Consider the following 13,772-nt stretch of genomic DNA (forward strand, 5'->3'; position numbering starts at 1 on the left):
TCCAAATATGGCTTTTCTGACACAGGAGAAATCGTTTCCTTCGTCTATAGTTCCATTCCCAGATTCCCTTTTGTGAAGTGCGTTAAAAATCACATCATCACACGGTAGCAGGAGCCTTGGTGGATGCCTATTATTTGAGCCGCAAGACACGTGAAACGCTGCGTCTGTGCAAAGCAACTGCATTGAAGTTTATCAAGATGATGCAGACTTGACAGGATCTTTGAAGTTTTGTGAAGCTCTTACAGGAAGTACTCTTTGTCAGTCGACATATATCAATCTGTTCAGGTGCAATTTTTATATCCGGAACGTAGAGAGGTTTACACGGGAGGTGGGAAGGAACTAATTGAGAAAAAGAAAATCGAGCCAACAAAGAGAAGATGGAAGCAGAGGAGGGTAGGAATAGTGGGGAGGAAAGGAGATGAGGGAAAATATGTTATAACAAAAAGTAAGGAAGGAAAATGCATGGGGAGAGCGTTAGGATGGGGGTAGGGTGAATGGGAGGAAGTGGGTGAGGGGACATTATTATGACTTCCATTTTGTGTACATTACATGTAGATGGCATGTAAGTGCACATACATAGTTAAATATTCCTGGTGTTGGCTTAATGGTTAGGGTGGTGCGCTAGGGATCCTAGGATCCTGAGTTCAAATCCTGCTCGGCTGTTGAATTAATACCAGGTGGAGTTGACTTGACCTGTCATCCGTCTGAGGTCAGCAAAATGAGTACCAGCTTGCTGGTATCCTGTATCGGAGTGGCGACCTGTCCAGGATTGTGCCCAATAGCCCAGGAGGCTGCTTAGGCAGCACCAACGTTCTGCACAGAGGATGGTCCCGATGGATGGATGGATGGATGGATGGATGGATAGTTAAATGAAACAATCTACAAATGAGTGTTACTATCTCTTGTATCTGCTAAAGATAACTGTCTGCACTCCATTCAAATCTGCATTAATCACACCTCTCTGTTTTGCATCTCTCCTGGTTTCCAGTTCCCTTGAAAAATACCTTTTCACTCTCCATTCCTTCATAGATACACCTAACTACACAGCACGAGATAAATCATAGCTTTTTACACTTTATGGCAAATCATAGCTCAAGGCCAAAGTTCACTTCTCACTGATATTAATTTTATTTACTTTTGGTGCTTTTCCCTAACCAGCAGCATCCCACCTATTTTCCCAACAGCAGTAGAAATATCAATGAAAGCTAATTTAGTTCAGGCTGAGACGTTGGGTGTGAAAATGTGGCTTTGGTTTCATAAATAAATAAATAAATAAATAAATCCATGGTGAAAACTGCACCGCGCTGTGTACCTACAGAGAGCGTACATCATAGATGGAGTGACATCACTGATGGTAAATGACACTCTCTTGTGCACATACATCTGGTTGCTATAACGTGACGAGTTCTCGGTGAATCGAAGCGTACATGAGAGCACTTCCAGACGGGCGCACAGCCGCATGGCCTGCATGTCATCACCAGGCAAATAAAAACGGACCATCTTGGTTCCAATTGGTGAGTGCTGTGTGTGAACGCGGAGGGGAGGGATGGATGCGCGGTGGGAGAACCGGTGATGAGACAGGCCTGTAACCAAGGCAAGAAGATCCGACTTTATTGGAATCACACCAGTACGCAGGAAAACTCAGCTTGGCCATCTATTTAAAAAAAAAAAAAAAAAAAAAATCTTTGCCAAATAGCTGAGTTGCAAGAGTAGCTTCGGCTCTGGCAGAAGTAAATGAAACATAAATATGACTTTAAAAGAATAGCAACGCATAGTGTCAGTCAAGGCCAAAACACAAATTTTCCCAATAAGAGGAAGCCACATGAGGAGGTCACTCAAGCAGCAGAGGCCACTTTACCTGCAGGCCATTTTCTTCCCTGGCATTGCATTTGCAACGCACTTAAAGGAAACTTTGCAGCAACACTCGAATTACAAAGACGATGCCTGAGGGCAACAAAAATGGGGAGAAGAAAGGGAAAGAAATTATAAATGAACAATGAAGTACAGACGGAGTATCTGTGTCCGACCGACCGACTTGGTAGCCGTCGCAACTAGGTTTACGTACCCCGAAGTACTGAGGTTCTGCCTAACAATTATCTTCATAGACAGTGATAATGGCCTCGGGGCCTTTTTATGAGGCAGGAAACTGGCAGGACACTAAAATGTACATCGGGACCTGGTTAAGCAAACGGCTGGGAATTCCATTTACCACTCACAGTGGCTTGAACGACATTACTGCTTGCTGTGCCCTTGTATGCCCAAGGAGTGGTGTGACAGCAGAGAGAGCTGCTTTAACGGTCCCGATAATAGGAATAAAAACGACCTCGAACAACAATGGTAGGACAGTGAGCGGAGAGGCAAACGGGGAGGCGAGAAGCCATTTGGCAGTTTTCTCATTCCCAGGGTAGAACGAGGACTTATGGCCAACGCTACGGTTTATTTCTACACTGAACAGAAATCGAGATAAATTGGTTAATTTTAGCAAAAAGCAAATTCCTTTGGTAATGGTTACAATGGCAAGTGAAATTTAACTCTTTCCTGGTCCACCGATTTCACAGTTTGTAACACTGTGGTTATTGTGCAATGACTATGACAACTGCTGTCCTACTTTTCATCAGAAGATGGGTGACAAAATATTAAATAAATAAATAAAAAAACACAGCAGGCTTGTGATCAGAGCAAAACCGTGAACTGAAAAGGACAAGGTTGGCTTTTGTACGTCGTTATCTCAACCATAAAATTGGCAGCAACCGTTAATACCAGCACGTTCCTTAATACCGAAACGGAGGGGGTCAGATGTGACGATGCACCATGTGAGCAACCTTGCAGCAGAACTCGTTTGAGCCTTGATTCTTCAAACGGTAAAGCTAAATTTGCAAGGCCAAGCTGGGTGCACTGTAGCATGTCAAATGTACCGAATTAGAATTTGGATCATCCCTGGTAATTACCCTTTGGATGCCAGTGCAACATCCCAGCAATGTCGTTTGTAAGAGCAGGATTTGAGCGGTTGTGCGGGCGAGCAGCACTAGGTTTTCCGAATGACCCACTTCTCCTTTGGTTGCCAAGTCACGAAAGAAAAGAAAAAGCTTCATCAGCATAAGAAAAAGGCATGAAAATGCTAATCTTGAATCCACACCAGACCCTTTGGAGCAAAGAACCAAATTTACACAAACCCTTTATAGAAAAACCTCTCGCGCCATGGTGTTGTCAATTCAAAGATGTCGAGTATAGATTGACAACAAGGCTGGAGTTTGGTCTCCGGCAGCAATTACAAGTTGGTATTTGAGCCTCTGCGTAGTTTTATCCATGTGGTCTTTTCTCATCGACGTCACACCCGATAGTAAAGGTTTCGTCCAGAGACGGGAAGTGTAGGTGGTGGGGGTGAAGGTGTACTGTCTCTGATCACAAACACAGGAGCTCCAAACGAGATGGCCTTGCGCTCAAAATCTGACCGTGCTCCAGCCTCAACAAGCTGAAGGGGCAGCAGCACCTCACTCACATCTGGCAATCTATTGTTGTTTCCCGCTTTGGGAAGAGGTGGGAGCGGAAGGATCGGGTCAAGAGGCATGGCACTTGTTGCCATAGAGATGTTGCTTGGCCGAGGCTCCACTGCGGAACTGTCCGTTGCTGTGCTGTCTCGTCTCCGCCGGTGCCATGCACCACAAAGTGCAAGAGTCACAATTAGGAGGATGAGGAGCAGAGTCAAACAGCCACCCGCCACTCCAAGACCCAGAGCAAGACTGTGGCTGCTGTCATCACCTCCATAACGACCGGATGATGAAGCACTGCGCTCTATAGGAAATGGGAATTGCGGGAAAAATGTACAATATAATTAATATGATACAATGTTTTATAAATCGGTTGATGATGTATGCCATATTTCTCAATAACTGGAGTCTTACCAAGGTGGTGACTGGGGATAATCTGTACAACTCATGTTGAACCCACTGACCTGATAATTTCGGAGCTCTGTACCGTTTTGGTGATTTATTGGAGAACAATCAAGATACTTGCCTTTAATATAATTTGTCAGTACATCCAAGGAGAGATTAGTAGATGTTGTGTAAGACTATTTGTGAAAGACAGGCCAGTATTTTTGCAGGAAAAAAAAAAACCAGACAGAATTGCTCCTGATATTAAGGATGAAGTATGGAAAGAAATGGAAGTAGAAAAAGAAAAGTAGTTATTGGATGCTGTTAAATACCCCATGAGCAGTGGGAACAGCAGGACAAGATATTAAATGAACAAATAAGAGAGGCAGAGGAGAAAGGCAGAGTATTGTCAATGGAGTATAGTACTTACATTTACTTGCAATGGATTGGATTTTATAACAAGAGAAGAAAAACAGAGGAATGAGTCAAATATTTCGTTATTTCAACATCGTAATGTAACTCGGTTTGTCGCGCGGAGTGCTCAAAGGTTTTACGAACGAGATATTACTGTACGATTGTCCAAGAAGTGACAACTTTAAAAAAAAATATGTAAAAAAGTACTTTATATGAAATTTTAAATAAAATAAATGAATAAATAAGAAAAAGAGGTCGTGCAGAGCACGATACTTGAAAAGTCCACCCCCCCCCTTCTCCAAAGGCAGCCATGGATACATCAAATTGTCCATTGCACTTAGATTAAAATTGACAATCTTAATCAAAGCTCAGGTCAATCGAATGAAAATGGAATATTTTTCAGATTGAAATTGATGATTTTAGAAGTTTGGCCTTGCGTTGACCTTTGACCTTTTGACCTCAAATAGTTGGTTTCCCAACTCAGTCATGCAATATGCAAATCCTGTTCAACTTTCAAGTCAATCAGATGAAAAATGACGATTTTAGAAATTTGACCTCAAAATCAAAAGACTTCTCAGTTGAGACTGCCTCCACAACTTGGAAAAGTTTCACGACGATCAGTAAAAAATTGTGACCTGTCGGCTATTGACAAACAGACAGAATAACAAAATTGACTGACCAATATACTTGAAAAATCTTCGATTTTGCAAGGAATAGATTGGAATCATATCATACGATATATATGATTCGAGAAGTGTTTGTTTGTGGGGTGTTTTTTCATACAATGAATGATCAGCGCTCGTAAAGGAGTTAGACCAAAGAACGGATCAGGACGTAACAGAATAAAAGGAACAGTAGAAAGAGAAGGGGGACACCAACAGTGGGGTTGAGGAACAAAATAGAGACTTGGAGAAATAAAGGGTGTGGGGAAGAATGAGGGCTACGGGAGGAAACACGGAGTGGACAATATGGATACAGTCGCAAATTGTCAAGTAGGAAAAACTGGAAACTTGGAAAGAGGTGGGTTTGGATAGGCTTAATGGGGGTAGAAAAGATCATGGTTTTGGATGGGGGATGATCTGATATTGTGGTGAACAGCGGTCTTGAAACTCTGGAGGGAAGAATGAGATTGAAGAGCGTGGAAGTTGATGCCACAGGTGAGGAAACAAGAAACAAATGAGTCGAGGTGAGGGGTGATCCTGGATTTAGGTAGTTTCACCAGGCGGTGTTGGTGGAGGACCGCATGTGTCCTGCAAAAACCTGGGGGTGGGGGAGGGGGGGCACAGAAAGAGCTGAGGGTGTAAGACCAGAAAGGTGGGAGGTGGTAGAAGACAGAGAGACCATGACCTCTCTGCAATGGGAAAGTGATAGACCCATTGACTCAGCTTCATTGTGGGAGCTTCCAATAGCCAAGTGTAACAAAATATATAGACATATACAAGTATATATTGCATATATAAATATATATATATATATATACATATATAAATAAGTATATATATATATATATATATATATATTTCTTCTTCTTCTTCTTCTTCTTCTTCTTCTTCTTCTTCTTCTTCTTCTTCTTCTTTAGGCTGCTCCCGTTATGGGTTGCCACAGCAGATCATCCGTATGATCCGCATAGTGATTTGGCACATGTTTTACGCCGGATGCCCTTCCTGACGCAACCCTGGTCGCCTCTTACGACACAGGAATCTTCTTCTTCTTCCTCTTTCGGCTTGCTCCCGTTAGGGGTCGCCACAGCGGACCAACTGTCTCCATTTCGCTCTATCCTCCACATCTTCCATTGATACTCCAACCACCCGCATGTTCGCCCTCACCGCATCCATGAACCTCTTCTTTGGCCTTCCTCTTCTCCTCCTGCCTGGCGGCTCCATCTTCAACATCCTTCTCCCGATATACTCCGTTTCCCTCCTGTGCACATGTCCAAACCATCTCAATCTCGCCTCTCTCACTTTGTTTCCAAACCGTCCTACCTGCGCTGTCCCTCTAATACACTCATTTCTTATCCTATCCATCCTCGTCACTCCCAACGAGAATCGCAGCATCTTTAACTCTGCCACCTCCAGCTCCGCTTCCTGTCTTTTTGTTAGCGCCACCGCCTCCAAACCATACAACAAAGCTGGTCTCACTACCGTCTTGTATACTTTCCCCTTCACTCTTGCAGCTACCCTTCTGTCACAAATCACTCCTGCAACTCTTCTCCATCCACTCCATCCTGCCTGCACTCTCTTTTTCACTTCTCTCCCACACTCTCCGTTACTTTGGACAGTTGATCCCAAGTATTTAAACCAATCCACCTTCCCCACCTCAACTCCTTGCAACCGCACCATACCACCACCCTCCCTCTCATTTACGCACATGTACTCCGTCTTACTCCTACTGACTAACATTCCCCTTCTCTCCAGTGCGTACCTCCACCTCTCAAGGCTCGATTCAGCCTGCTCCCTACTCTCCCTACAGATCATGATGTCATCCGCGAACATCATGGTCCATGGAGACTCCAGTCTGATCTCGTCCGTCAACCTGTCCATCACCATTGCAAACAGGAAAGGGCTCAGAGTCGATCCTTGGTGCAATCCCACTTTAACCTTAAACCGGTCCGTCATTCCTACCGCACACCTCACCGCTGTCACACTGTCCTCATACATATCCTGCACGATCCTCACATACTTCTCCACCACTCCCGACTTCCTCATACAATACCACAACTCCTCTCTTGGCACCCTATCATAAGCTTTCTCTAAATCCACAAACACACAATGTAACTCTTTCTGGCCTTCCCTATACTTCTCCATCAACATTCTCAAAGCAAACATCGCATCAGTGGTGCTCTTTCCTGGCATAAACCCATATTGCTGCTCACAGATCATCACCTCTCCTCTCAACCGAGCTTCCACTACTCTTTCCCACAACTTCATGGTGTGGCTTAACAACTTTATCCCTCTGTAATTTCCACAGCTCTGCACATCACCCTTATTCTTGAAAATCGTAACCAGTACACTTGATCTCCACTCCTCCGGCATCCTCTCACTTTCCAAGACTTTATTAAACAATCTGGTTAACAACCCCACTGCCATCTCTCCTAAGCACTTCCATGCCTCCACTGGTATACCATCTGGGCCAACCGCCTTTCCACTTTTCATCTTCTTCATAGCAGTCCTCACTTCATCCTTACTGATCCACCCCACTTCCAGATTCACCATCTCCACCTCTTCCAACCTTCTCTCTCTCATTTTCTTCATTCATCAGCTCCTCAAAGTACTCCATCCACCTTCTCAACACACTCTCCTCGCTCGTCAGCACATTCCCATTTGCGTCCTTTATCACCCTAACCTGCAGCACATCCTTCCCAGCTCGGTCCCTCTGTCTTGCCAATCAGTATAAATCCTTTTCCCCTTCTTTTGTATCCAACTTCTCATACAGCTCGTCATATGCCTTTTCCTTGGCCTTAGCCACCTCTCTTTTTGCTTTTCGACGCCACTCCTTGTACTCCTGCCGACTTTCTTCATCTCTCTGACTATCCCACTTCTTTTTCGCCAACCCCTTCTTCCTTATACTTTCCTGTACTTCCTCATTCCACCACCAAGTCTCCTCATCTTCCTTCCTCTGTCCAGATGTCACACCAAGTACCTTCCTAGCTATCTCCCTCACAACTTCTGCTGTCGTTGCCCAATCATCCCACCCATCTTTACCACCATCCAACGCCTGTCTCACCTCCTCCCTAAATTTCATGCAACAGTCTTCCTCCTTCAGCTTCCACCATCTGGTCATTGGTTCAGCCCTCACTCTCTTCCTCAACCTCATCTCTAAAGTCATCCTACAGACCACCAATCGATGCTGTCGAGCTACACTCTCCCCTGCCACCACCTTACAGTCACTAATCTCTTTCAGGTTGCATCTCCTACTTAAGATGTAATCCACCTGTGTGCACTTTCCTCCACTCTTGTATGTCACCCTGTGTTCCTCCTTCTTCTTGAAATACGTGTTTACCACTGCCATTTCCATTCTTTTTGCAAACTCTACCACCATTTGCCCTTCCACATTTCTCTTGTTGAGACCGTACCTCCCCATCACCTCCTCATCCTCTTTATTTCCTTCCCCAACATGTCCATTGAAATCTGCTCCAATCACCACTCTTTCATCCTTGGATACACTCTCCACCACTTCATCTAACTCACTCCAGAAATCTTCTTTATATTCCATCTCACACCCCATATGTGGGGCATATGCACTGATGACATTCATCATCACCCCTTCAATTTCCAACTTCACACTCATCACTCGGTCAGACACTCTCCTCACCTCCAATACCCTCTTGACATGATCTTCCTTCAGGATTATCCCGACACCATTTCTCCTCCCATCCACACCATGGTAGAGCAGTTTGAAACCACCTCCAATGCTCCTCACCTTACTCCCCATCCACTTGGTCTCTTGTACACACAGTATATCCACCTTTCTTCTCTCCATCATATCAGCCAACTCTCGCCCTTTGCCAGTCATCGTCCCAACATTCAGAGTTCAAACTCTCACCTCCACACTTCTACCCTTCCCCCTCTCCCACTGCCTCCGGACTCGCCTTCCCCGTCTCCTTCTCCTCCTTCGCCCAGCAGTAGCACAATTTCCACTGGTACCCTGCTGACCACCGGTACCGGTGGCGGTCGTTGGTAACCCGGGCCTCGACCGATCCTGTATGGAAATTCGTTTTGTTGTCCGCATAATGATTTGGCATAGGTTTTTACGCCGGATGCCCTTCCTGACGCAACCCTGGTCGCCTCTTACGACACACAGGGATATGGTACACCTATTCTAACCGGGGCATACACCGGGCCCAGTACAACTGGTGCTCATTTCGCCGACCTCGGAAGGATGGCAGGCTGAGTCAACCCCCTGGTGTTTTCGACTTGGTTTATATATATTTATATATATATATATATATATATATATATACCTCCATACACATATATATATATATATATATATATATATATATATATATGTATAGACACATACATATATATATATATATATACACATTATATATATACACACACATATATATATATATATATACATATATACATATATATATATATATATATATATATATATATATATATATATATATACACATATACATACATATATTAATTCAGTGTCTCAACGGGGCTTGAACTCAGGACCTCTTGGGTCCCAAGCCACTGCCCTTACCACTGCACCAACACCAGGCTCGACACATGTGTCTTACGACACAGGGATATGGTACACCTATTTTAACCGGGGTATACACCGGCCCAGTACACTGTACTCATTTCGCCGACCTCGGAAGGATGACAGGCTGAGTCAACCCCCTGGTGTATTAATTCAGTGGTCCAACGGGGCTTGAACTCAGGACCTTTTGGATCCCAAGCCGCTGCCCTTACCACTGCGCCAACACCAGGCTCATATATATATGTATGTATGTATGTATGTATGTATATATATATATATATATATATATATATATATATATATATATATATATATATATATATATATATATATATATATATATATATATATATATATATATAGTGTTGCGGTTCTTGTAACCGCATGCCTCCAAGGCAATGGCATCTGACGTATAGTGGTCCGCAGACAGTTATCCAATTAATACACGTATAGTTAGTCCCTTCCCTCTTGTCTAATGGGTCAAACGGGATGTGCGTTGCGGGGATCTCATAGCTTGGTCTGTTTACACCACTCTAACTTCATTTCTACTCTTCTTTTCTGATTATTCCTGGGGTAAATCCGAATTTGGGTCCTCGTGTAAGCCAGCAGACACTGCATTCAGACAGCCGCCTGTAAAAACTGCAGCCACACCCTCAACGTATGCGTCCTCGCGGAGGCCAACACGTGCAGCACATGCCACGGGGAGGGGAATAGCAAAGCTGCGACAACACCACACGAGCATCGCTAGCGCAGCTGTGAGGATACAGCGATACCCTCGAACAAACCTTTGCCACAAGCTCGAGATGATCGTCTGACGTTTCCAATGATCTGGGATGAGATTGCCGGTTGCATTGAAAAGGAATACGAATGAATATCTCTTAAAGAGGCTGCACGGATGTGGTTTTTCACAACACATAAGCAAATGACCCAATGTCAGCGAGAGCATGGCTGGCAGCTTGCTGTCAATAACTACATCGCCAGAGGCCGATAATAGAAAAACAACAACCACACCGTGTTGTACAGGACATAAGTGTGCAAGATACGGGTGGCACATTCTTTCCAACCCATTTCTGGATTTAATTATATCGGCATCCTCTTTTCCCTCCATTTCTCCATCTGATACTTATATCTATTTTGTTTTTAAATTCCAAACCTCCATCTCATTACCATATCCGATCGTTCCCCTCAATTCCTGACACAGATCAGGGTTGGACCCGCACACATCATAGCAGAATCGGGCGAACGCGAACGCTGGCCAGGTGCTTAATGGTGGATCCGTGAGCACTGCACGGAACGTGCTCGACAGCAGGCGGACCGTGCTTAGCTCGTGACACCTTATCATCGCACAGAGCAGGGCACGAATGGCACACATCTTGTTCTGGTCTGTGCATGGGTTTATTCTAACATATTACCATCTGTGCATGGGGTCACCCTAACACCTTGTCGGTCCTTGCTGGTGGCCGCGGGTGTTCCCCACGAATGGCGGACGTCTCCTTGCCTCTCCGTCCAGCGAAGCTGCGATCAGGCAGAGGCGTGCTGTACAGTTTGGATGGCTCAGGCCGTGTGGCACTTCACGGAGCAGGCATTGATCAGCACTAATCGGGGGTGCCCGGGCGGGCATGCGGGGCCGACACGACCCTCGGCCGGTTGCCGTAGCACGGTCCGGGAGATCGGTGGAAGGCAATTCATGTCGCGGAGTTCGGTGCGGGGAGATTCCTATCATGGAGCTCGGAGCGAGAAGATTCTGCAGCTTGGAGTTATCTTGCCGGAAATGGAGTGGAGCCACTTCTGGCCATCACGGACGGGCCAGGCAGTGGTCCGAGCCCAATCAGAGCAGCCGATTCGGGTGACAACACATCGCTTCGGAGTAATACCCCCACCCTGCACCCAAGGGTCTATAAAGGACGGGTGGCGAGGCCATCCGCAGTTCCAGTTCGACTTCCAGTCCGGTTTTGGTGTCTTGGCTATCGCTGTTGGCGGTTCGTCCAGTTCTCTGCCCAGCCTTGGATCGATCCATCCACCTTCTTCAGCCACCCTTCTGTCATCATCGCCTGCAACTCCGCCTCCACTTCTCCGCCCTTCTCCGCCCACACGTCGCTGACTCCACCTACCCACCTGGTCCCGTCAACCACTCCGACCACTCACTCCCGACTCCGCCTTCTCCACCAAGTCCCTCCCTTTACGCCCGACGGTCGTGTCTCACTCTCTGGACCGACGCCAGCTGCACAAAGTGCCACAAAGCAAGAAACAGTGCCCCAGCTGTCAGGGAGGTATCGCCCAGTGGAGGATCCCCCAAAACGTATTGGTGCCGTGATCGGGCAATCACGCAAGGTGTTTAGAGACCGTTAGCCTCATCTCCTCTCCTCCTTTTTCTCTTCATTAACTCCTCTTCATCGGGTTTTGTGTGTGTGTATGTGTGTGTGTTTGTCTTGGTGGCTGTCTTCGTAAGTTAAGATTGCTGAAGATTATTATTTCGGGTTAAATCTGCTCTGCGTCTGCTTTCGTAAGTTGCTTGTACATTGTCGCATCTCATGCTTCTTTCTATCCTTGCATTACACAACAATAAAACTACGATTCACTGTGCCACATAACTTTCCTCGCCTGCTTGTAAATAAATAATTATTATTAGAAATGTACCCAGATCGTTTTTGTCTGTTCTTTCATTGATCCAGCATGGCCCAAATTAGCCGGGACTTTATTCCCAACGATCCATTCCTTTTAGCCGGTACGTCCTTGGCAGTGTCGCTCGGCTGCATCCGATCCGGTAAAGTGATCCGGTTCGGACAAGGCGAACCAAGGGCGTGATCCTGGTAACTAAATCACGTGATTAATTAGGTAACCCGGTTAACCCAAAGACGAGAGGACCCGAGGTCACGCGGTTGAGTTATTGGCATTCATGGTCGGATAGCGACCCGCCGCGTCACGGAATTATCCATGTGCGATGGCCTGAAATTCCGGGGAGTCTGGTGGGAACTCGAGACAGCTTCCCCCCCCCCCCCCACTGGTGGTTTTCTCCCCCAACCCACAAAAATATATATCGTTGAAAATAGGTGAACATCGTCATAAGATCCTCACAATGATCTAACAAGCACTTGAAGTTTACTACCTCCAAAACTCCTCTATCTATAAGGAGATTTAAAGCCTGAGATGCCCCTTCTTTCAAGCTTTTTTCACAGACAAGGAAGGACCCCAGTGATGTCGAATTATGAATGCACGACCATACAGTTAATACATAATTGAGTCAGGGACTTTGTACATGGCCTGGATAGCCAAGGCGCTAGAGGTATGCACATTCACATTTGAGCTGTTGAACATGGCTTTGAATCTCAGCCCAGTTTTAAACTGCCTTCCTGATGTTTCACATTCAGGGCAAGGCATCAAAGTGTGTGCCGTTCTTTGGATGGACATTAAACTGGGAGTCCCGTCTCTTGGCATTGGTTTGTGGACATTAATGATGGCAGACAGTTTCTGTGAAAAATAGGAGAGCTATCGCTGGCACCCGGAACAAATTCGAAATTTCTGTCGTGACCAGCAAACCACCCAATATGATCCTTGCCAGGAGGCTGCTTTGGCAGCAGAACACCGAATATATATATATATATATATATATATATATATATATATATATATATATATATATATATATATATATATATACATATATATATATATATATATACATACATATATATATATATATATATATATATATATATATATATATATATATATATATATATATATATGCTCTGATACAATCTGGCCTCACCAGTCATAGTCAATGAGGCATCAATTACCAGTATACAAGGCAAAAGGGCTTCAAAAGTCACCATGTGGATGGAACAGCAACATGTTGCCCTGATGAGCCCAAAGAATGGGCAAAACTAGATTGGTAGCTTCAATTTTCATCTGCTTGATGAAGGGTTTTGATTTTGCCTCACATGAACTGCTGGATGCCCTTTGGGGTTGGCAGGCATGACACTGTCGTGATGACCTCATTATCAAAACGTTGGTCCAAGTCAGGAGGAGAATTTCATAATTACAAACAAATACAATAATACACACACACACACACACACACACACACACACACACACACACACACACACACACACACACACACACACACACACATATATATATATATATATATATATATATATATATATATATATATATATATATATATATATATATATATATATATATATATATATATATATATATATATATATATATATATATATGTATATATCGTATACACAC

General features: G+C 44.7%; 1 protein-coding gene across 1 annotated transcript in view; it reads right to left on the minus strand.

Annotated features, from left to right (window-relative positions):
- Positions 1–1,575: 1,575 nt before the first annotated feature.
- The window catches only part of LOC147026189 (ephrin-B1-like), a 140,572-nt gene continuing 128,375 nt past the window's right edge, over positions 1,576–13,772 (minus strand). The window contains exon 4 of the mRNA XM_085881326.1: positions 1,576–3,792. Coding sequence (XP_085737452.1) covers positions 3,329–3,792 — 464 coding nt within the window. The 3' untranslated portion in view covers positions 1,576–3,328. The remainder of the gene's footprint in view (positions 3,793–13,772) is intronic.

Source organism: Eptatretus burgeri, chromosome 5, assembly GCF_056783735.1.
Source record: "Eptatretus burgeri isolate ZD-2024b chromosome 5, Ebu_testis_v1, whole genome shotgun sequence".
Classification (NCBI taxonomy): domain Eukaryota; kingdom Metazoa; phylum Chordata; class Myxini; order Myxiniformes; family Myxinidae; genus Eptatretus; species Eptatretus burgeri.